Source organism: Oryctolagus cuniculus, chromosome 1, assembly GCF_964237555.1.
Source record: "Oryctolagus cuniculus chromosome 1, mOryCun1.1, whole genome shotgun sequence".
In the NCBI taxonomy this organism is placed as follows: domain Eukaryota; kingdom Metazoa; phylum Chordata; class Mammalia; order Lagomorpha; family Leporidae; genus Oryctolagus; species Oryctolagus cuniculus.
The window spans coordinates 159,599,595-159,625,610 of record NC_091432.1 but is presented as its reverse complement, the minus strand read 5'-3'; the positions used below and the strand labels follow the sequence as shown (position 1 = coordinate 159,625,610).

The 26,016-nt window shown below is 39.4% G+C and overlaps 1 protein-coding gene across 20 annotated transcripts in view; it reads right to left on the bottom strand.

The window, feature by feature from the left end:
- The window catches only part of TRPM3 (transient receptor potential cation channel subfamily M member 3), a 1,025,749-nt gene that overhangs the window by 286,861 nt on the left and 712,872 nt on the right, over positions 1 to 26,016 (bottom strand). For all 20 annotated transcript variants that reach the window (XM_070050833.1, XM_070050835.1, XM_051858588.2 and 17 more), the window contains exons 4-6: positions 17,850 to 18,063; positions 16,046 to 16,170; positions 2,463 to 2,634 (exon numbers count right to left, since the gene is read on the bottom strand). In XM_070050833.1, coding sequence (XP_069906934.1) covers positions 2,463 to 2,634; positions 16,046 to 16,170; positions 17,850 to 18,063 — 511 coding nt within the window. The remainder of the gene's footprint in view (positions 1 to 2,462; positions 2,635 to 16,045; positions 16,171 to 17,849; positions 18,064 to 26,016) is intronic.

The following is a 26,016-nucleotide window of genomic DNA, read 5'->3' as shown; positions in this document are numbered from 1 at the left end:
ATAATGGCATAAAGGAAAACCTAAGGGTCCAGAGAAGAAAGCAGAATGACCTCACTGAAGGGCTGTGCCCCCTGCTGTCTCAAGTTGGGCTAGGTCAACCTTTTGTCCCTGTTTCTCAGTGGAGTACCTGGTGGGCCCTGGCTTTGCTGAGAACTGAGGGAAATCTAAAGTTCTGCTCCATTCCAGTGCTCTTGGGTCCCTCTTTACCCACTGGGGAGCTTGCTGCTCCCTCCTTGAAAACATAGCCAGGGCTCTGTACGTCAAACCTTGTGTGCAGAGGATACCCAGATGACCTTATCCTAACAGGTCAGCCCAGAGGGATTACCTTTGGAACTTCGGCGCTTGGAGAGATAGTATGTGTGTCCTAGTGGCCTTGCAGGGGAAGGTTCCTGGCCAGAGGAGCTGGCCAGCTGGGGCTTGCTGCTCCAACCCAGTTCATGGGCAAATTCCTATGACTTCAAGGATCTCTGGTGAGCTTGAATTAAATTGAACTAAATTCACCAAGTGGGAGCCTGTGAGTTTCTATGATGCCTTATACTCAGTCTCCAAGGAACTCATTTGGCATGTGGGTACCCAGCTTTCCCCTACTCCTGATGAGGTCCCACTATCAGTGTGGCACTACTTGCCTTGAAAGTCCAGCAAACACCTGGTGTTCTCATGAAATAGGCTGGGATGGGATGCATGCCTGATCATCTACTAGGGCCTTGCATATAATGGGGGCTCCTCCAGCATTCCCAAGTTCACAACTGTCTATTACTCCTCGTGCTACTCCTAACTGAGGCCAGGCCTCTGGCCAGGAACCTTCCCCTGGAAGGCCACTAGGACACACATGCTATCTCTCCAAGCACAGAAGTTCCAAAGGTAATCCCTCTGGGATGACCTGTTAGGATAAGGTCATCTGGGTATCCTCTGGGCACAAGGCTTGACTTACAGAGCCCTGGCTATGTTTTTAGCCTGCTTGCAGTTACTTTGAGTGGTGTATAATGTACACAATCAACCACGCAGCTCTGCTCCACAGTGCTAACTGGCCCAGCTGCAACTAGGGCTGAGTACAGTGCTTGTCTGAACAGGACTCCGTACTAAACTTGACCTGAATGTATTCTTGGTCTTACTCTTGTCTCCTTCAGATTCCACTCCTATTTAAGCTCTGATTCTTAACCTAAGAGGGTTTAAAATAAAAAGTAATGCTAAATCCTATAAAATGTTCATAGATAGCACTGATTACATAACCTTGGACCATTCTATCAAATGTTGTAATCTAGTTTGATTTTGGTATTTAAAGTATAGTCTACTACTCATTTATGACAGTGCTTTGTCACATCTGATCTCTGGATCAGTTTTCTAGGGTTTTATATGACTTCCAAAAGAAGGTCACCATGGGGTTTCTGCATTAGTTTTACTTCAGACCTAGGCCATAAATTAGTATTCTGGACCTCACCGTGAAAAGATGAAAGTGTGAAAGATGACTTCTATGACAGTAAAGGTTCTTGAAAGGTGGAACCAGAGAAGAGAGTGGAGGAAGGAGAAGTTGATGAGAGGTCTGACATCACAGTCCTTGGAGGAAGTTGGCACTGTCTGATCCAGATGTAGAGAGGAGAACTTGTGAAAACTAACCTAGACAAAGGCAATCTTTTGTGATTTCAGATGGCAGGCTCTGGGATTTCAATCAGTTGGGACAGTGATTCACTACAAAGTTTGAGTTTGTCACAAGCCTCCCATGCTACTTTGGGAAAACCAACTAAGTTAGATTTTGTGAAGATGGATAGGAGACAGTTTGTCATACCTCCATCACATTCCAATTCAAGCCACTTAGTGATCTGGAGAGCATTGCTGGCTTAAAATGCAATCTCTTCACAGTAAAAACAAATGGCACAGTAAATACAGCACAGAGCACAAATATTTAAGAGATAGTATAACCAAGCAATCTCCATTATACATAAATATACATATATAACTAGATACATATCTTGAGACAATGAGTGACTATACACATAAAATTGAGAAGGAATCAAATTTCATTAAAATTGTTGCACATGAGTGTTTTAGCTTAAAGAATGTTCAGTGACATTAAAATACCTTTGACCAGCCAAATCTTTGATAAGATCAAAACCTCATTTCTTTTTTTAGCCACAAAAAATAAGCTTAATAAACATAAAATTTTTTCTAGGGTGACTTTCTTCATTGGAGCACTGCATAAAGTAAGTTGGAAAAGTTTGGAGAGCAAAGCTTATCTGCATTCATGAACCCATTTTTCATGTGTGGTAAGTGAACTTGAGTCCTCTAATTGCATAATGAGTCCAGATGTCCCTTTCTAGATGACATAGTCACATGAATCCACTGGCCCATTAGAAATAATGGTTTCTACTTGAGACTTGTTCAAGCTTTCATAATACCACTGTAAAGTTACTTCCCTTCAGCATACTTTCCATGAGGCATGGGAGTGAGAACAATGGCCTACTTACTTGTGTTTATCTTCTGGAGTGAAATATGCTTTTCTAGTTGCCTCCGAAGTTTCACTTCTGCTCCATATTTGCCAGTGGTACCGTTGTCAGCCAGAATGAAATGGGAATGCATGCTGTTGAGAACAGTGAGCTTGCTCATGGGATTGGACATGGTCTGATATGGTCGTACAACCTGCAGGGTATCAAAAGGAAGAAGTAAAAGTCAGAAAACAAGAGGTGAGGAGGAGAACTAGACAGAGAGGAAAGAAAAGAGAAAACATCCATCGATTCTTTGATACACTGAAAGTATTGTGGTCCCTCTGTATCCACAAAGGATTGGTTCCAGGTTGCTTTTCCTCAAATCTGTTGTATAAAATAGTATAGTATTTGTTAGGAAAAGAGGTGCAGAATAGAGAGGAGGTAGTGTACGAATTTACAGCCAGACTGAATTTATTCAGAGAAAATAAATCAGTAGAGGTGGGTGACCAACTGCCTGTGCGCACACTGATGGAACACGTGGCAGAAGGCCTACCTGCATGGAGTAGGGGTAGCAGGCAGAGAGGAATTCCTGGAACTGGTCTTCCAGGTGGCTGTAAGGGGTAGGGTATGAAGGGAATAGGGTGTGAGACCCAATTGAGTTTTAAAGGCAAGGAATACATTCCAGTGTCTGTCTATTTTGGGCAATGAGGGAGAATGGCTGAGGCTTATGTCATTGTTGCATCAGCATTTGCATATAATCTATACCCATTCTCCAATATACTTTAATCTCTAGATTATTTATATATCTATTACAGTGGTGATATTACTTAAACAGTTGTTATACCATATTGTTCATGGGCTAGTAAGAATAAAGGTCTATACATGCTCAGTACAGATGGAATTTTTTCTGAATATTTTAAGTCATTGAGTGGTAGAATCCATGGATGTAGAACCTAGGAATACAGAGAGCTAACTATATAATCTGCATCTTCTTCCTAGTGTTGCTTTGGATAGAAGCAAGGTTTATGGTAAATGGTCCATTCAAAATAAGACTGCTTAAAGGAATATTTATTTGCTTACTGAGTTCATAGAGAATTAGAATTTGTGTTTTCATTGTATTCTAAAACTGGTATGCCAATGACCATTTTATTTTGAAGTTGATCTTTCAGTTTTTTGCTTTTCTTTCCTTCTGTACCATGTCCATTCTTTAGTAGGCACAGCAGAACAGTCACAGTTCTGGAGAGTGGGCATTCAGGGGAGAAACGTAACTTTTTGTGTCAACACCATTCAATAATCTGAAGGTCTGTTACTTAAAATCAACATTATTCATATTAGACCCCTTATATGAACATAATTTAAGTTGAATGCAAAGTAACTGTCTCATGAGATGAGGCTCTAAGTGTTTACCTCTGTCTTAATCTACCTTTTTCATGGTGAATTATACTACCTAAAATAGAAAAATTTCAGATTTTTGGTAAAAACAGAAAAGTAATACCTATTGTGGGCTAGTTGTTTTATATACATTCTTTATGTTCCTTGTAATGATCCTGCAAGGTAGATGGTATGTTCTTTTCGTAGATGAAGAAACTGAGAAATGGGCAGGTAGAGTAAATTTTCCAAAAGTTGACTACAATTAAAACCCAATTCATACCCAGGTATGCCTGATTCCAAAATCTATGCTTACTCCTTCACATATTTGTTAGACTCAATGGAAACCTAAGATGATGTGCTGGAAATCTCGTATAATATTCAGATATAAACTTCACTCATGACTATGAAAAGGAAACATTCATTAGGCCCATTGTTATGTGGGCTCTGTTTAGCTATTACCATATTAAATCACTGACATTGCTGAGACAGAAATAAATGCTACCGAGTATTTATTCTTTGGCCTTTTGTGCAGTGTGTACATTAATTATCGAGTCTAGATGCTCTTGTTCTTTTTCAGCATGTAATAATTCACCATGAAAAGCTGTAATAAGATCGGGTAGTTTGTTAAGGGAATTACAAAGTGATTTAGTAAGGGCAACCTTCAATAGTGAGTATCTCATGTAAGCCATTTTTTAGACTTCAATAGTGATTCACAACCCCACATTTCTATGTGCCTGGCAAATAGAATGTACTCAGTGAGTAGATGAATAGGCACACTTGAGACAAATATGCTTTTGTTCAAAACTGAAAAAAAAATCTATTCTACGTTGAGAATTTAAAATGGGTACGTGATTCTGAGCTTTTGAAGTGGCCTTCAATTCTATTAATATATGTGCTACTGGTTAATGTAGCATTAATAGAACATTAGCTCATAGTTTCATTTTACTTGGTTCTTATTGATAAAGGAAGCCCATAACTTTTTGATTGTCTCTAGTAATCTCATGAAGCAGTAATCAATCACTGCTTTGGGTGGGTAAATTAGAATCCTCTCAAATCCAAAACAGTGGTTGCTCACCCCATCCTGAGCTCTTTATCCCTGGGAGTGTGTTGCTGTGGTTGAAATTCCCATTTTGCTGCTACTTGTTTTTGATCCTAAAATATTCATTCTAGAGTAGAGTGTAAGTTAATAAATATTAATGCTTTATTGAAGGAGGCGTAACAGAAAGACCTTTTCTTATTCTTAAAATGTTTCTGCATTGTGTTTTTAGACAAAAGAAAATGCTTTAGTTACTGTTTTTTTTTTTTGTTTGTTTGTTTTCTAACAGAAGATCCTGTAAGATGCCAGGTAGACCAAGAGCAGTTCTGAGAGGCAGGGGAAGGTGACTGTTCTAGAGATAAAACTGTCTGTGATAGTGAACCTCAGACATTTGTGCTCAGACAATGCTTGGAATTTACCCGAGACCATGAGTGGTATATTTATTTAGATGAAAGAGTTACAGAGAGAGATTTTCCACCTGCTGGTTCACTCCCCAACTGGTCGCAATGGGAGGAGCTGTGCCCATCTGAAGCCAGGAGCTTCCTCCGGGTCTCCCATGTGGGTGTGTGGTTCCAAGTACTTGGACTATCTGCTGCTGCTTTCCCAGGTGCACTAGCAGGGGCCTGGATTGGAAGTGGAGCAGCAGCTGGGACTCAAACCAGTGCCCATATGGAATGCCGGTGCCACAGACCGTGGCTTTACCCACTATGCCACAGTGCCCACCCTTACAGTATTTTCCAGTGAATAATGAAGTAAAGATAACTCTGGCTGTGAGTGTTTGGCCTAGCAGTTCAAATGATTAGGATCCCCAAGTACCGTGTCAGAGCCCTAGGTTTGACCCCTGGTTCTGGCTCCTGACTCCAGCTTTCTACTAATGCAGATTGTGAGAGGTAGTGGCGATGGCTCCAGTAACCAAGTTATTGCCACCCACATAGGAGACCTGGGAGTGAGTGTCCAGCTCCTGGCATCTGGGGAGTAACTCAGCAGACTAACCTCTCTGTGTGTTTCAAAGAAGAGGAGAAAGAGAGAGATTGATTCTGAGTGGATGAAACTGATACGTTCACCACAATCTGAGACAAAAAGAAGAAAATTAAGTCATCTATTTCTATTTACCTGTTTTCTCCTTCAATTTTCTGACTTTTGACCATTGCTTGTTTAGCAGCTCAATGGGTCCTTAGGAATAGTGCAAACCTGAATTGTTCATGGCAAGAATGTCTTTTATAGTATGAGTCAAGAATTTTAATTTCTCCATAATGCTGATCCCCATCTCTTTTAATCTTATGTGAAGGCAAGTTACACATGGCTGTATTTTGGCAGAGTTTGTTTGATGAATAATATACAATATAAATTTGAAAAATGAATAAAATGCCCCGATCTATTTTTAAGTCATCATAGGAAGATGTGTTGACTCCTGGAACAATCCTGAAGATGTGAACTATAGAAATCTGTTTGAATCCTATTCTGCCAATGGCGGTGTGAAGCTAAGGCTCTTTTTCTTCAAGCTGTGAAAGAGACATGGTGAAACTACTTACCTTACAGGCATTTCTTGAGATTATATGAGGGCGGCTTCAAACAGTTCATGGAAAATTCACTTCCTCTTTTGATTTCATTTTCCACAATCTGTTTGAAGCCCCTTGCGTGTGCCAAGTCCCTGGCACCATGCCTTGCTCCTCGTAGGTGTTCTACAAATGTGAATTCTTTCTCCCACTCTGTTCAATTTTACCAAAGATCAGATTATTTTCCAGTTGTGAGCCAGTGATCAAAATGAAATGACAAATCAGTGAAAGAGACGAATCAATGTAAGGAAAACCTATCTGCAATCTGTTGGCAAAATAGGTGAGATGCCTTTTTTGTCACATTCTTGCAAGCATCTAAGAAAGTGATGGTCTGGAACTGTTGATTAATTGCAAAGTTGGAATGCATTTTGCCTAGAAAATCCATTTACTATTCTTTTAATAAACATACCAGCAATCTATTCTTGTTGCAGTTATAATTTACATATCTAAAAAAGATTTGCTGCTCTGCTTGTTATATTTTTCAGATAGAAAAAAAATGCCTTTTTATAACATGAATACAAATGAATTTTTCTCTGGAAGAATTTTGGAGGTAATGTAGCCACTTTCATTCTTAAGAACCCATAAAAAGAGGACAACTATGAGTGTGCATTGAGTAACAATGAGTATAATATGTTCCTAACTGTAGGTCCATCAGATTGCTGCATTGTATGTCTCAGCCTGGGTTTCCTAAGGGAATCAAATTTTAATGTCCCGAGAAGACAGTCACTCAAATACATATTTTGTGTTTTGTTATTTAGATAAGAAACATGTCTGACAGGTCTTCATTTCAGGTGAGTTTCCCTGAGAGATGGCGATCTCTCCAGATAATCTCCAGAGATTAGCACTGCTGTCTGTGAATGAAGGGAAACTTGCTTATTCGTGCTCTCTGGGCATCACGGGCCAGCATACTTCTTAGGATATTTTGCCTCTCAAGAGTAAATGAGAATTTTTTTACTCATAATCAATTGGACACCACTTAGTGCTGGCTCAGCCTCTGTATGCCTTAACTTTGAAACACAGAGACCCTGGGAATTGAAGTGAGGGTTTTTAGGGGTAAATAGAGGTAAAGGTCCTCTTATATGAGGCATTAGTCGGGTCATTGTCATTACAGAAGAAAAACTGAACTTTACCACATGCCAGTGCCTGAGGGCCACATTTATGTCCCCTGGATGATTGACATCAGTCATTCCCGTTCCGGGGCTGATCTCAAACACCTGTCCGAGCTTTCCTCCCTGCTTTCATGCATGTTCTAGTCTCACCTAGGAACACATAGCAGGAAATCAGGGAATTTTTTTTTTTATTTTTATTTTTGACAGGCAGAGTGGATAGTGAGAGAGAGAGAGACAGAGAGAAAGGTCTTCCTTTGCCATTGGTTCACCCTCCAATGGCCGCCACGGCTGGTGCGCTGCGGCCGGAGCACCTCACCGATACGATGGCAGGAGCCAGGTACTTATCCTGGTCTCCCATGGGGTGCAGGGCCCAAGGACTTGGGCCATCCTCCACTGTACTCCCTGGCCACAGCAGAGAGCTGGCCTGGAAGAGGGGCAACCGGGACAGAATCCGGCACCCCGACCGGGACTAGAACCTGGTGTACCGGCGCTGCAAGGTGGAGGATTCGCCTAGTGAGCCACGGCACCGGCCAAAATCAGGGAATTTTTGACTCTAGGTTGCCCTAGTTAATAATTTGTGATCTTGGTCAAGTCTTGGAAATAATTCATCAAGCAAATATAGTGTTTGATAAGTATTGTGCTGGTTAAAGAAGATGCACCAGCTGGCACTGCGGCTCATTAGGCTAATCCTCCACCTGCGGCGCCGGTACCCCAGGTTCTAGTCCCAGTTGCTCCTCTTCCAGTCCAGCTCTCTGCTGTGGCCCAGGAAGGCAGTGGAGGATGGCCCAGGTCCTTGGGCCCTGCACCCGCATGGGAGACCAGGAGGAAGCGCCTGGCTCCTGGCTTCGGATTGGTGCAGCGCACCAAGCCATAGCAGCCATTTGAGGGGGTGAATCAACAGAAGGAAGACTTTTCACTCTGTCTCTCTCTCTCACTGTCTAACTCTGCCTGTCAAAAAAATAAATAAATAAAAATAAATTTAAAAGAAGATGCACCGTCACACATCTAGGTATTATCTCTTAATACATGATCAAAATATCATTTGAAAGAAACTAGAAAGTTTGGTTATAATTTCTAAAGATTTGAACCTGGGCCTCCTGTATTAAAAAGTCTATTTGCTCTTTTTAGGCTAGTGCAGAACAGTGCCTTTGCAGATAAAATGGAGTCACCTCATGTCCTGAGGTCTCTTCCATTCTGTGGTACTTTCTGTAATGCAGGAGGCTGTCTGGTCAACTGGGACTCCTTTTCTGCACAGAATTGAGTTGGGCCAGTCTGGTTTTTTATACTGTCCATCAAGACCCCCTCGGATCCCCAGTGCATTACCTAGTGAGTTGTATATGTACACATCCCAGGCAGGCAACAGGGTTAGAGATGTGTGGGGCAATGAGTCATCTTTCTCTCCTAAGAATGCCATGATTTTAATTTAGGCTGGAAGCATATTAGCATTCACTGTCCACTGATCACATGCGTAGAAAATTTCTCAAGCTGTTTCAAGCTTATTTCACATTTGGGAAGACCATGGGGGCTCAGAGAAATGTGTTTTCCTAGCCACATTTGCCCCACATAGATCTTAAATTTCTATAGAGGCCAGGGATATGAAGAGGGAAGACAGAGGTCCTAGGCTGATTTTCAATTTATAGGGGATATTATGACTGCTTTTACCGTTGGACATCTCTGCTCATGGCTCAGCTGGGCACCAGCATCCTTTGACAGCTGATTGGATTACTTCCAGCTGAGTCACTAGGAATGTGTGTGTAGAGGTCAGGAAAGGCAGCAGCAGGCAGCAAAGTGGGGGTGTGCCTTGGAAAGAAAATAGGGTGGGAAGATGTTGTGGGAGGGAAGAGAAGATACCTCTGAGGAGTGGGAAGTGACCTTTGTGGCCGAGATGAAGGAAGAGTGGGACCAAGAATGGAACAGGGAAACAAACGTCTCCAGCTTCCCTTGTGATCCGAGGGAGGCCTGAGCCAGTTGGGCCCCTGGGAGGCTATTACCTATTCCGGAAGCACAGCTGCAGAGGCAGGTGTAAAGCAAGGTCCCAGATGCTGCCTCGGAGCTCCTGTTACCTTAGCTGTGTGACTCCCATTCACCAGCAAGGAGGAACAGTCACATCTCTCTGCAGTATCTGAACCACAGTGAGCTGGTGGACTGCAGAGAGAGATGCACAGTCCTCATTTCCTGCCTTCCTCAGGAATGAACTCACCCCATGTGCCCATGCCCGAGGCTGCAGGGTCTACTGGCAGTGGAAGAAGGTCTCTGAGTTCTGAACAGGGTTACTCTCTGTAGAAGTCCCCAAACACAGTGGGGGATTTTAAAAATATGTTTAGAAATTCTTTGAAGTACTTCCCTTAGTCTAGTTGGAGTCAGTGACTCCATTCAAAGGGGTAGAATAAAAGAGTGGTAGTTTGTGACTTCTAAAACCAGGTTGTGAAGGTTGGAGCCAGTGCTATGTTGTGAAGACCAACGCCAAGGTCCACAGGGAGAGCAGCCTGTGAGTAGTCACTGATGGAGCTCTATCTGACTTCTTGACTGTAACTTCCAGAGCAACCCCCCACCCTGCCCAGCCAGAACCGTGTAGATAAGCCGACACCAGTCACTGACTCCCTGAAACTGAGTTAGAATGCATTGTTTAAACCATTAAGTGTTGAGGCCATTTTCTAATGCAGTAAGAGCTAACTCATACAAGTATGGATGCTCATCTTCTTTGAGGTTTCGGAATATATCCATTCCCTCTCCACTGTGGACTTGATGACCTGTGCTCCATTCACACCTGCTGTGGTGGCTGGCATTTCTTCCCTGGGCTCTGGTGAGTTCTGGCTCCTGCTCTACTGGGCAGTGACTCAACACCCTCCCTCTCCATCTGGCAGATAACCTGACCCCTGCTCATTCAAACTTGCCTGTGTCTGTCTCCCCATGGACTGGAGACTAATAATTATAACCAGCTCATTGAGGAAGTGAAAGGCTTTTTCTGGTGGAATGATGCACACGTGAACCCCCATCAGTGATGGCTGTTACCATCTCTGAGTAGCAGCATCGGGGCACAGGGAAGGATGTTGTCTTGGGTGCTAGGTGGCCGAGGTTCTAAATGCCAGCAACAACTCTTACCGGTCGTTGGAACACAGGCATGCTACTTCATGTCTTTCAGTAAAAAGGGGAAGAGGATAATGATACTAAATGTAACTTCTGGGTACCACTGTGAAAATTAGTTTATCTATGTCAGAGAGCTTAGCAGGGTGCTAACACTGAGTAAGCTCTATAAAATTGCTACTATTTCTGTAGCTATCATTCTTACATCAGTGAAAAATGGCAAACCTCCAGATTAAAGCTTCTCCAGTATCCTGGTGCCAATCCTTTTTCTGTATATTCTTTCCTCTTATCCTTAACCTAAAGGGGACAGGAGGTCTCCCTCCTTAGCTCTGGACTCCAACACTTCCTGGTGCCCTGAGGACTTCATCAATTACCTCTTCTGTCAGTATTTGAAGAAAAAAAACCCTCTGTGGCTCCCTTTGGCACCCCATTGCTCCTCTCCCTATCACAGCCAACCTTCTAGAGGGGTGTGTGCCATCTCCCTCCTCCACGCAGAAGAATGCTCACCTACTTATCATCTTTCCGAAAGAGCTCAGACTAATCAGCACTGAACCATCTTCATGAGTTGCATAGTCACTGCCAAGGTCTTACATGCCCTAACCTTGCCCTTCACTCCGTGTTTCTGAAGTATAATCTTCCTTTGGAGACTGCTTTTCATCTTCTCAGCCACTAAATATTGGGGACCATCAGGATCCAGGGATAGGCCCTTCTTTCTCTCACTTTCCCTACTCTCCTGTGGTAATGCCAGCTACTTGTCTTGAACTCCATCTCTATCAAGTCTAAGTGTTTAGCCATATCTTGCTTCTAAACTTCTGCTTCACATACCCACTGGTCTCCCAAACCTTGTGTAGATATCTCAATGGAACCTCAAAATCACCATGCCCAAATCCAAACTCATCATGGTCTTCACCCAAATTGCATTTCCCACATGAGTTAATAGACCTGCTGCCTCAAAGTAGCCCTGATCCTGGGTATTGTCAGGAGTGTTGGCTCTCCCCTCCATTACTGTGACAGATTCCTTGTCTTTGACCTTTCCTTCACACATCCCCTGGCTGTATCTTGTGTAATCTAGTCTTAGTAGTCCAGTAAACCCCATGACAGCACTGCTGTCAGGAAGTTTTTCTGTGGTTACCATATGAAGTCATAGCTGGCTTGCCTTGGAACTAAATAATGAGTGTACTGAGGAGATAATTACAGGGAAATTATCAATCGATTTATTGGACTTGAGGTTTTTTTGGCTTGAAACATGAAGATGGCCTCAAAAAAGCACTTTCGAATATTGTAAAACTTGGAAATATTTTCTACTTATTCTAATTTATATCACTGCATGGAAAGATAATTTAATAACCACATGAGATGATGTGTAGGAAATCTACCTAAAGTGAAAAGTGCTTTTTCTTGTGATTAGGTCTAGATTTTAATTTGGCATGTGTCTTGTTAATCTATATCTGGGAAAAGATAAATGATAAGGGCTGTAAAATTGTTCAATTACCCGAAACAATTCTGGTCCAATTGTTTTCTAAAGTAAGGAACTTAATTTAAAATATGTCATATGAAAATTCTAATTCATTTGGACTTCCTTCTTGACAGTACACTGGTGATACTTTCATAATGATCTATCCAGTCCAGAATTGTCTAGGGAAAAAAGAAAGGGGTCAGGTCATTCACTGAATCTGTTTTGGAGTTCAATTTACAGGCATAAGATATTTGCCAATATCTCAACAACAAAAAGATAATATTTAATGGTACTATCTTTGGACATACTAATAATTAAGAGAATGGGCTTTGGAGGTAGTTGTATCTTCATTCTAATCCTTGATTAGTTTACTATAAAAGGAGTGTAATGCCCAAATCATAAAGTTAATATATATAATTGTGTAGAGCATGCTACAATAATAGCTCAATAAATGATACTTACTATTAAGCTTACGCTTATAGAAGTTATATGAATATAGAGCATGTGTTTTTATCATCCATTTAGAGATGAAGATGTCAGATCTCACAGGTTTAACGGGTTACATCAGTGTGCCTGTTAATGCTAAGTACACCTTTGCTTCCTTCATGTGTTCTGTGCTGATTGGCAAGTTTTCCCTGGGCTCTGGTGAGTACTGGGTTGGTGACTCCCAAGAAAAAAGGAAAAGAATCCAACTCCTATTTTGGAGAAGTTTTTAAGTTAGCATAATGGACTGAATGTTTGTGTTACCCCAGTATTCATCTACTGAAATCCTGACCCCCCAGAGTAGTGGTATTAGGAAATAGATGATGAACTTGTGAGGGCAGAGCCCTGATGTGAGGGATTCATGTTGTTACCAAAGGGGCCCCAGGGAGGGATCCCTTGCCCTTTTCACCATGTGATGGCACAGTGAGAAGGAATTGCTATACTGTGAAGAATTTACAGGTCCCTTTGTCTATGGTATTTTGTTATAGCAGCTTACCAAAGCCTTGAGCTAAATTTTCTCAAAGCACAGGCTGATTCATTTTAAGAGAGCAAAGGAGTATTAGGAATAATATCAAGAAAGCAACGAGGTAGATTAAACCTCAGTAACTAAAACAGATTACGTGTTCAGTTCTAAGTGGCAGAAACAACAATAGTTATCATCCAAATACTTGCCTTTACCCATTTTGTGCTGCTGTAACAGAACACCACAGATTGGGTAATCTATAATCAACAGAAATGCATTTGGCTCAAGGTTCAGGAGGCTGTGAAGTCCCAGATTGTGTGGCTACATCTGCTGAGGGTCTCGTGCGTGCCATGGTATAAAGGCAAAGAGAGGGCAAGAGGGGAGCCAAACTCATCCTTCCTAAGGATCCCATTCTCGTGATAATGCCATTAATCCTTACCAAAGCCTATGACTTTGACCTATCAACTGAGACAAGAGAGGTTTGATTAAACAGAGTGGAATGTGTTTAAAGTTAAAGCATCCAGGTGAGTTCTGTCACTTAGTATGTCATGCAACGTTGAAAGGGTTTAGAGAAAGGTCTGTTCCCATTCCACACTAGTTTGCGCCTCACCCAGCAGACTGAACCCTCACCAGCACCTCCTCCTTTGAGCTTCACTTTCAAGTGCTTGGCTACACATGCCCACATAATAGTTACCATAGTGTGATGATTAGAGATAAAGCTGTATAGTGGGTAAGAGTTACTGTGTATTTTCCATAATACATATTTTCCCTCCAGGATTATTTTCATCAAGACCAATCCATTGGGCATCTTCTAAGTTTGGGATTCTAAGTTCAATTTTGAACATGATGAAAGTTCAGCTAGAAGATAAAACTTGAAGGGAGGGGAATGGCTCAGATTTTCTAGAAGACTCAAGGGCGAGTTAATTTTTCCTACTCCAGGCTAGTATTCACCTTTATAGGGTCCTTATGATGGTATTTAAATTCCAAGAACAAAAGCAATTGCTGCATCTACTACTTTTTATCAGTTAATAAAATAATTTCAGCTTATAAATGTGCTCATTTGAGATTCAGCCCCACATAGATAAAATGATCTATATTTTCCATCTGTTTGGAAATAAATCCACTGCATTAAAATATCAGGCATAAGAAATGCAGCATTTTTTATTTATTTTAAATATATTTTCTAGATTTCCCTTGAAATATATTTTGTAGCAATTTAATATTACTGTGGAATATATAGACTTGACCAAGAATGTAACTCCTCTTTCTCTTTTTCCACATGACTGCATTTTGATGGAAATCTGAAGTGGTGGAATGTGAGTTTGATTATAGGAAATGGAAGAAAAAGGATAGAAGGTACTGTATGAAAGTAGGTATGAAAATTTTATAAGTACTTAAGAAGCTTGCTGGACATTTCTAACTTGGCCATTTTTAGGGAAATTTTCTTCAGTGACAACATTTTATTCATGCACCTATTTTTTGTTAACATATTACATCATTAATCTATATACCAATAACAGCACCTTTACTCTGATTTACAACTTGGAAAACATACTCTTATGTTTTATCTCTGCTAGCATAATAGAGTATACTCTGTTATGAGCCTGAGAAATCCTGTGCCTATTCCACTTGCCCAAATTTAGAGGAAGAAGGTACCAGAGCACTCAGTCTCCCTTCAGCAGAAACCTAATGAAAAATTAAAATACAATTGCTTTCCTGTTTTCATTTCCTGCTCACAGCGGTCTCTCTGCTGTTTAAGTGGATCTTTGAGAGACATGGCTTTGCTTTTGGCACGTTCCTAGGAGCAGGGATCAAGAGCACTTTTGGGAAATAGAATCTGATTGGCATAAGTAAGTTTCTATTTGTATACAACTGGTAAGACATAATAGGAGGAAAAAGAATCAGTATTAGTTTTCCCAGCCCAGCAAGACAAGGAAATGTACCTGAACACTGCTCTAGTCATGTAAGATTTACAAGTTGAACAAACACAACAGCACCAAACATGTGGACCAGAACTCTTTGCGACTGATTGGTCAATTGATGTCATTATTTCCTTATACTCAGTACATCAGCATGAGAATGTTCCAAACCAGTCTCTCCCTCCAAATCAAGTAACAACTGAGGTTTACATTAGCGGTCTTAAAGCTATGAATTTCAAAATGACTTATGAATCATAATATTTTAAATAATTAATTTGTGCATTATTAAAATGGACTACCAAATGCTTTTGGTATTCAGGGCACCTTAGTACATTCAAATTGTTTTAGAAATACATTTGTTCTGGTTTACAATCAACGTACATTAACAACCAGTTTGGAATCCGGGGCCTGCAGTACTCTAAGGATACTCCATGAAACATTAGTCCCAGACATTCTTAAAAAATTGGTAGCACTTACTTTTCCAGTCAGTTCCGTCTCCATAACCCTTTGGGAATTGCTGCTTGAGACAGTCATTTTGTGTATAATAGAAAACAGCCAATAAACTTTAGTTAGAGTAAATTATAAAGTGATATCTCATTCATTAACCTAAATATTTTAGATAAATAGGAAATTTCTGCAAGTAATTTGAAAGCCTTGATGTGGATGCTTCTTGCCACTTGTCCAAGGGCTTTTGAGTCACTTCCGAGTGGGAAACAAAGAATCAACTAGACCTCTTTTCACCCCTGCATTTAGTAAAAAGTAAGGCTGAGCAGAGAGGAAATGGGAAGAATCTCTGTAGCTCTCTCTCCTGAGCTACTTGAAGGGCACTGGGGATCTAGGAGTTCATGTTGCCATATGTTACCTGGGGTTAATTAGTCTTAACATAAACATGATAACAGCACTTGCTGCATGGGTAAATACTCAAGCAGAGAGGTGGTAGTAAGAGTTGAAATGGATCGTTACACAAATTTTTGAAAATTAGTAGTCACTTGATAAACCATCCCTAACATCAGCTTCATTTTTGGGGAGGTGGGGACTAAAAGAGTTCTGTAACATGTACATTTTGAAAAGTTGATTTTTACTCCTCTGTGTACTGCTGTCCATTCTAGGAGTATTCATGGGAAGGGGCGGCAGCCCCCAGGACTTACATCTCTTCCAATCAGGTCCTCCTGGTTCTCCACGATTCCCCAGGGAGCGATGCCTATGGTGCAAATCTTCCCTCTTGACTTAGATGCATGGTCCTTCAAGGCATCTCCAACATGACGGATGACACCTAAGAGCAAGGACAGATACAGTCGTCTTGTCTTTAACAGAAGGCACCTTCCCAGGGTTCAAGAGGAAACTATAACTGTTTCTCCCAAGATTAAAATGCATAGGATATCAAATTTTGACAAATTTCTCTAAAAACTACATGTATTTAAGGCCAGATTGAACACTAGCATGCATTTTATCTAATTTGTATGAAGAAAACCATCCAATGTCTATATAGAATAAATAAAAAGCCTTAAACTCAGAGAATCTTTTTCTGTTATCAATTTGAAAACTGTACTTTCATTACAAGGCAGCTATACTTTTGCACCAAAATATATCTTTTAATTCCAATTTTACACTAACTTCCTGAAGTACCCTCCTATAATCTCTCACCTCATCTGATTATCAACAAATAAACAATAAAGTTCTGAGTTCTAAGAAAATGGGTTAGAATTTCTTTGAACTTGTAGAACCCTCTGTGTTTGTCTCTATGTGACAGGAAAGCAAAGGACTAAATAAACAATTACAGGTAAGTGACGCCTATTTCCTGACAAGAGAACTTGAGCCCAAACCTGAAGAGTCATAGAAATAAATTTGCTTCCTAGATATTTGATTGCTAGAGGATAAGCAGAATAGAGCTGACCGAGCAGATCGTTGTAAGATCATATCAGTTACAGGAGGAGGCAGGCTTTTACCTAACAGTGCTCAGCATGAGCAGGCTGCAGACTTCGCTGCTGAAATGCTTCTATGTAGTTGTGTGCTGAATGCTTCCAGATTCTAGGTATTTAGGAGAATGCTCAGTGCAGTTCTCACTTAAACCTCACCCAAACAAGAAACAAATAAAAATAAATACTGAGATAATGTATTATTGAGTGCTGGTTGGTCCACAGGTTCACTGTGTCCCACCAGCTCTCCATGTGTCTACATGTCTACATGACTGAGCCTTGTGAAAAGTTTGCATTAACTTACAGCTGCAACACTACTTGCACACGTCCAGTAGCACTTCTGACTCAGGCTGGGGAAATAGGGCAAAAAGAAAATACAGGAATCCATTCCATTATGTGCTGCAGATTAATCATGTTCTGCAGATAAGCACTTAGCTGTAAGTGGGCCAGGAGGAAATGATTTGACAGTGTGCCTATACCACCATATAGACTCATTTGGCAGCAGGAAGAGCAGTTTGGAATTCAGAGTGGTGTGTGTCTTCTATTGGTGCAGAGATGATTTAATGACATATTTAAATAATAAACACATCATATTCTAGGCTTTGCCATCACAATTTGTGTTCCAGATGGAAATGGCATTTAACTAAAATTAAAGCTATTTGGCACCAATCTTGACCCACTTGAAGGACAGAGGCAGAGCTTCTGATTTAAAACAAAAATTATTCCTTAAAAATTATGGGATGCTCATGTGGAAATCTGAGCTATTAAGAATACTCTGTGAAATTCCATTAGCCATGTTTCTAAATTCAGTGTTGTCAGCCATTAAATATCCCAGCCTGCTTCCTTCTATGTCAGTAATTCTTCCAGGTTGACACTTGACTATACAGTTGTTACTTAGGTACAGAAAGGAGAGAGAATTAGTGATAGGCCCAAGAGGAAGACACCAGTGAGTGCTGATACACGCAGGTAGGGAATGAGGTGGGGGAACCACATGATGTTGGCCTGATTTGTCTCTCTTTATCCCACTTCCAATTACCTGTGTTTACCCCTCCAGTGAATATCCATGCGCCTGTTGTCATGGCTGCTTTGATGAGCCCTTTTCCAAAGACTTGCTTGAGCTTTGGCTGGAGTTCAAAGTTCTGCAGGCCCCCATGGACAGAGATGAGAAGCTTGGGAAGCTCCAGTTGCCATTCCTTGGTCATCAGGTGTAGGAGGAGATCAGGTTTCGTATCAAAAGATACTCGCACATACTAGGAGAAGAAAGGCCTTCAGTTAGGGAGATGGGCAGAACTGCCTGAGGCTAATCCTCTCACTGGTTGCAATTACAGGTGCCAATACTTGGAGACAATGTCATATGGAATCAGATTTTTCAATTGAGTGCTCATTTCCTTAATCCAAAAAGGCTTCATGAAACAAAGGGATGCATACTTTTTAAAGATATTCCTGTTATTTTATCATGAAGATGTTGATCATATGGTTTTTTCTTTATTTTACAAATCTGTGAATTATATTGGTTGATTTTTGAGTGTTAAGCCAGTTTTTGATTTCTGCGATAAACCCTATTTGGTCAAGATGTGTTATCCTTTATTAAATTTTGCTTGGTTAAATTTGTTAGAGAATTTTGTGTCCATGCTCATGAATAATGTTGCTGTATAAAAAAAAAGATATTCCTGAAATTCTGAATAAACAAACCTGAATTTCCCAAAATATAGTTTATGCACAATTATTTGCACAAAGGAAATTGTGTTTATAATTTGCCACTATTTATATATGTACAACTGCTCAAATTTTTTTTACTATTTTTAGTATAAGAAACCCTTTGTATCAATCAGATACAGATACAACTGTTCCTTGGACCCTATTATTTTTAGAGATTGTCAAAGATTTTCTAATTCTACACAATGTCATAAGAATTTTAAAATAAGGCAGTAGGGGATTATAATTATTTAAATCTGTAATAACTGTATACCAAATGTTTTATCTTTTAAAAAGACAAATGACAAGAGAATGTCAATTATTTTGTAGAATGGTTGCAAAATTGAAATGTATGGCAGGTATCAAGATTTTACTGGATGCAACTGGAAATTATATATGCTATAAAAACATACAATGATAAACATCTATATAAGCATATACATAGACACTCATTTATGTCTCCATTTAATTACACAGAGCCTTCTATTTCTTGCTGATAACTACTAGGCAAATACAGAAAGTCTTTTGCCATATGCTGCTGAGCTGCATTGAGGAAAAGGAATATTCAGGCTCCTAAACAAAGTAGAAATTAGAACCCTGGGAGATTAGGCTTTGACACTGAAGTCTCCTCTAAACCCTGGAAGCTGTTGAACACCTAATTTAATGGCTTTATGGGAGTTTAGTAGCAGACCCTACGTAAAGCTGAGGTACTTCCACAGCCTCACCACAAAGTGTAAGGAAGAAAAAATAAGTCTGAGGTTGAGAAGACAGCAAGGAAACTTGTCTACCTCAACCTTGACCGTGGTGGATGGGGGAAAAAACATCCCACTATGATTATGTTTAAACAGAAACAGACCCTCAAACAGGCTTTGGTCCACACTCATTCTAGGGTGGTTTGAGAAATGCCAAGCAGAGTATGTAATGTAAAATGGACCTGGCTGGATAATGCCTCCAGGTAACTGGTAGAAGCAAAACACAGATCCTCTGTAAAGAATGTCATCAATCAGGATAGGAGATAATTCTCATGAGGGACATGAGTATTTCAGAGTAAAAACATAAAATCACAAGTTACACAAGGAAATAAATCTACATAAATGAGAACCAACAGAAACAACAGACGACAGAATAAGATCCTCAAAGGTAATGAAATGAGCAGATACAGAATGTAAAATAGTTATATTTAATGTTAAACAAATGAGATGGTTGAATATGTAAGGAATAAAACAATAAGGAATGACCATATACATATGAAAAAGAATCAAATAGAGCCTCTGGAAATTAAAATGTAATAATTAAAATTATAGTGGATAAATGAAACAATTAGTCCAGAAGATAAATATACTACACACTAGAAAAAGAGTTGAAAACATGAAAGGAAAATGAAGAACTTTGGAGGAAATGATCAGAATTCTGGATAGAAATAAAAGAGATAATGGGAAAGAGGAAATACTTAGATATATTAGGTATTTCTCTGAATTATCGAAAGATACTAATTCTCAGATCCAGACTTTCAGTGGATCCTAAGCAAGATAAATTAACTGCTCATAGACACATCACAGATAACTACAAAGGGAGAGGGAACACACATCACCTACAAATACAGAGTCAGGGACTGAAAGCTTGTTTCTCAGTGGCAATTGCTGCCGGAAGCCAGGGACTTGAATATAGAATTGTCAACTGACTGACAATTGGTACATCCATCAAACCTATCGTTGAAAATGGGAGAAAATTATAAGGGCTGGTTCTGTGGTGTAGTAGGTTAGGCCTCCTCCTGCAGTGCCAGCATCCCACATGGGCTCCAGTTTGTGTCCTGGGCTACTGCTCTTCTGATCCAGCTCTCTGCTTATGGCTTGGGAAAGCAGTGAAAGACGGCCCAAGTGCTTGGGTCCTGCATCCACGTGGGAGACTGGAAGAAACTCCTGGCTCCTGGCTTCAGCCTGGTCCAGTCCAATGGCTGTTGCAGCTATTTGTGGAGTGAACCAGCAGATGGAAGTCTTCTCTATCTGTTCTCCATCTGTAACTCTGCCCTTCAAATAAATCTTTTTTAAAAAAGAAAATTATAGACACTCTCTGACTACAAAAACAGTTTTTGTTTCATGCAGACCTCGCTGAGGAAATGTTAAAGTGCATGAGTCTCTGTGTGTGTGTATAAAATCAAGCAGAATTTATCTAAAATGGATGCTATTAGATTGTGGTAAACTTAGATATATTAGCAACTATATAGTAAATCTAACAAAGCATTGGTGAAATGATATAAAATAAGAATTATGCCTACTCTATGGCAGGATAGAATTAAAGCATTAGAAAACAGAGCATATAAATTACAAATAGTCTTGAAGCCTGGTAAGTCCCAATTCTAACTTACTTTAATAAATAATCATTCATAATATTGAAAGTCTTATGTGGGAGAGAGGAGAAAGGTTTTAAGTTTGGAATTTGTTTAGTATTGATGTTGCTGTAGCATAACTTCAAAAAGAACAGAGCTGCCTGTAATGAAACTTTTTCATATTAAAATAAATAAAATTATCCAAGAAATAACAATTTATTGCTCTGTTTCTGGGACTGGGAAATCACTTTGTTGAAAAACCTCCAAAATCCCATGCCCATTCTTTTTAAAATGTGTATTTGAAATACATTTAGCAGAAATGTGAGACAAAAACAGAAAATATTAAATCAGTTTGATAAACTGCATCATTAAGGAATACCAAGGAGCTAAATTTGCTATTTGTATATATCAGAAATCCAAAGTGCTGGACTCTAATCCAGCCCGCTTTATATTGACCTGAGCACCCTACCAAAAATGATTCCAGAAGGGAATCAGTAGATGCTAGCAATGTTACTAAACACATCATCAGATTTTTGACTTCACAATCCGAGACGAAAAAATGGCATGTTTCATGCAGAACTCTCATGCAGAGAGAGAACTTGCACACTTGGATCAAGAGAAATTTGCAGCAATGTACTTTAAGTGCCGTGCAAGCAGCCTGGGAGGTAAAAGAAGGGACTGTGGTATCCAAGTGTTTGTTAAATAAAAGACTTTTTAAAAATCTCCACTGAGCTACTCTTCATAAGAAAAAAAATGTATACAATGAATGGGGTAAGATACAAGAATAAGGAAAAATACATACAATAAGATCCAAGTGGAAACTTTTCAAACTGATGGATATGTTTATGGCCTTGAGTGTAGTAATGGTTTCACAGGTATATTTTATCACAAAATAAGTTTCCTTATGTTGTACATATTAACCATGTATAGTCTTTTGTTTGTTAATCATACCTCAATAATGTGGCTTACAACAATATGAAAGAATAAAATGTTCCTATCTACTGAATCTATGCTATGGGAATAGTTAAAATCTGGTGGCACTGTTGAGCTGAATTTATATCATTTTGGCTAATTTTAGAAAGGGATATTTAGCAAAATAAACCACAACCGGGACTCACAAGGCTTCCAAACTATACAAATTGAGAATTCTTAGTATGAGAAATGTTAAAAAAATTGCTTTTTGAATTACTTACTGTTCTTTATTTACCACCTTCAGTGTATCACATCTTATTCCTCTAAAAAGCAATCTGATAAGAACCCATATTCTTCTGAGATCTCTAATTACAGTTTTCTTAAATATAGAAAACATGTAAGGTACCCCTAAGATTATTTGTCCCTTGCCAGACTACAGAGTAGTTCCTAAGATTTCTAAAGGATTGTATAGATGTCATTTCAGTAATCGTAGAACATATAGCAGAGTACTTTTAAAAGTTTGTGGAAAATTAGAATTAAAAGACATTTATTTTGGTACAAAAATTTTTGAAATGCATGCATAGTTTTTTCATGATATGTATTTTCCATGAATTTCCCAAAGATCCCTTATACAGGAGAACAGTGTAATGTTTTTTAACACAAGAAGAGTTGTAATTGTGGCCTTTGGAATGCCATGATGACCCCACAGCCTTACCACCTGCACATTTAATTTATGTAGATAAATAATGTGAGATTTGAAACCATATTAGTACTTAGGAACAGATGTGCTTACAGTAATATAGTGTGAAGGGAAGTGACAGTTCATATCAAATCATTTTGTGATTCTATCCTTGTATTTTGCACAAAAATATATTTGTATTTTGTAATTATTTCAGCATGTATAATTAGCTAGGTGACATCTCAGAATGTAATTATTTATGCTAATTTGTAATAATTTAAATGCCTTTTTAGGAATAAGTCTCTCTTGGGAAATAACTTACTTTGGGGCATCTAAATTTATGCTTATGAAGGGACTTCAAAAAGTTCATGGAAAATGGATTTAAAAAATAAGTTTAGGGATGGGCATTTGGGATGGCAGTTAGGACACTGTTCGGGTGCCCCTATTCCATATCAGAGTTCCTGGTTTGTGTCCTAGCTCCTCTGCTTCTGATACAGGTTCTAACTAATGCACACCCTGGAGACAGCACTTGATGGCTCAAGTCCTTGGGTTCCTGCCACCCATGCAGGAGGCCCAGGTGGAGTTTCCAGCTCCTGGCTTCAGTTTGACTCAGTCGCAGCTGCTGTAGGCATTTGGGGAGTGAACCAGCAGATAGAAGATCTCTGTCACTCTACATTTCAAATAAAATGAAACTAAGTTTATAAAACATTAAAAGTAAGGGAATTTTAGTATAAAATATTTTGAAATCTGATTTTTTCATAATGTGCATTTTCCATGAATGTTTTGAAGACACCCTTATAAATGAAACACTAAGAACCAAAAGGCATCTATTTGTTGATCATGTGAGTTCATTGGAAACAAGTTTGGCCTCCTTCCCTTCCTGTGTCATGCACACATCCACTCTCCTGCCTCCTGTCATGGGATGAACCCTTGCCAAGTGCTGCTCACCTCAACCTTGGATTCTCCAGCCTCTCAAACTATTAAGAACTAAATCTCTGTCCTTGAGAAATCATCCTGTCTTGGCTATTCTGTTATAACAATGCAAAACAGACTAAGACAGTGTATGTTGAGCTTGCTATTGGGCCAAAGGAGAGAAAGCACCCTTAATATTTTACATCAACATTTTGAAAAATAAAAAAGATTGAGTAAACACTGATAGACTCAGGTCACAACAAATATGAATGTTCAGTAACTGACATGGGAGCTCTTTTGACCAGGACTAATTCTTACACAAAGGAATATATGATTAACTGAACTTATCTGGAAGCCAGCAAATAACACAAATACTTGGTGGCTCTGGCCCTTGGATGTTGCCTGTTGTGATTTATTGTATCCTTCTCTTAGAAAATGAAAGGCAAGATAAAATATTTAAATGAATTAGCTTTTTTTTTTTCAGTTGATATCGTTGATCAACTCAAGTCAATGATTTAGGGGTTAAGAGAATAAGTAGAATCAAGGGATAAAGCAACATTTTGAGAATATTGGAAGACTTCACTTTTAAATCTATACTCTTATTCCTGTAAATATCAGATTTTCAGTCAGCTCTCCAAGTCCTTCTAATATAGCAGTTAACTCATGTGCCAAATCAGCAGCTTCACACTTTTAAAAGGTTGTTCCCAGAGCAATTAATCAATTCCTGTTAAATGGCCAATGTGATTTGAAAGTAGGAGTTACTTTGGTTGTTAAGACACACAATTTTGACTGCCCACTTAGGAGTCTATTGATTGCTAAGGGGTCATTTTGCAAATAACAAGAAATCTTCCTAAATTTTGTCACACGGGAAATACTCTGATGAGTCTCTCCTATTTAGAAATTCCTCAGACATGGGTAACTTCCCATTGGCATTGATAGTCATTTGGCCAACTTGAGCATCCTCTCCTGTTAAGTGGGGGTGATCCGGACAGTCTTACAGGCCACTGTTATACTGATATGGCAGAAAAAAAAAAGTGTTTTTTTTTTTTTTTTGATAAGGTTGCGTTCCTCTTATACATGACTCCAAGTAGCTTGCCTCTAATTCTCTAACTGGTATACTTTTCACAATGGCCCTTTGCTTCTGAACTGGGAGTTACCTGGGGAGCAATTGGTGCAGGTGTTTTTGAAAATACCTGCCTTGGGCTGCCCAACCCTCCCTTCACTCATGCACCATGGTGTATCAACTTCTGATTTCAAGAGATAAATTGAACTTCAGTTAGTTATCACATCTAGAATTAGCTACCCTTTTTCTTTCCTATCATTATTGCCCCACGAGGCAGCAGGAAGCCCTTATGATACACTTACAGCATTTGGAATAGCATTTCAAGGATGTTCTGTATAAAAGAGAGGCTAGCTCTAATAGAAATTGTGGTCTTTGATCTATGTTTTGGAGGTCAGTGCATCCAGGATTATTTTCATAAGAATAACAAACAGAAGTGAAATTCTGTGAGGATATAATAGAAAACTAGAGGGATTTCCCTCCCCCCACCTGTGTGTGTGTGTGTGTGTGTGTGTGTGTGTGGCAGAAGACTTTGAAAACTAAAACTCACTTGTTTGTTTCTTTTCAGCAGTAAAAATTAGCATGCAAAGCTTAATGTGGAGAAATATACCTGATATACCAGGCAGATGTCTTTGGAAAGAACTAAGCATGCAGTGTGCATTCAGACTGGTAACAAAGAGAGTACACCTGGCAGACCTGTCAAGACCTGAGTGCCTAACTCAAACTCTGGAGTTTTCACTCTGCCTGCTACTCAAGAAAAGTCTTTCCACTTAGCACAAGCAATTGTACTGCATTTTTTCCCCACTAAAACCACTCCTGCTGCTTCATCATTAGAAATATTACTATTCACTTATCAAAGGAGAATTCAACTTTATTCTGGCTTCACTGCCCCAGACTTGGAGCCTACAGAGTTGTCTAAAACTAGACAGTCTCCCTTTTCCAGCATTATCACAGTTATTACAACAGACTGGTGCTATTTTATTTAAAAAACCATCTTTCTTAGGCGTTCTGAACTTGAGTTTTATAGAGCAATTTGGCTTTCCTAATTTATCAGTCACCTCTTCAGCCCTGAATTTTTACCCATGTAACTGTGCCCAACTGTTTTAATGAAAATGTTTAATGAAAACATAGAACTTCAGAACAATACATCTGGCTACACTCTTGAGAATGTTACATGACAAATCATCCTCCTTATCCTGCAGTGCCATCATTCACTCTTATAAATAATCACTTGGCATTCGTTAATTACTGTTTGCTCTAAATAATTAGCCTATCATTGCTAGATCTATTTTAACAGTATTTCTAATGCCTTTTTTCCAAGCCTGTAGTGGGACATTTGTCCTATTTTCCAGTCTAGAAATGTTACAAGCATCATTTCATTTCCTAATTCTTTGTAGTCACATTTAAAATTGGCACTTGTAATTAAAGCTGTGGCCAAGCAGAATATATTACATTAAACTGCTGAGATAATTTTGCTGATACCAGCTTTCCAAGTTTGCTAAGTCCTTTGTTTTGCACTGAGAGTCTAATTCTTGTGATGGTTTAATAGATATGAAATCACCCTAGAGAGAAAATATTTGGAATTGCAATCACTGTTATTAAATTCCTAGTTTGATGAC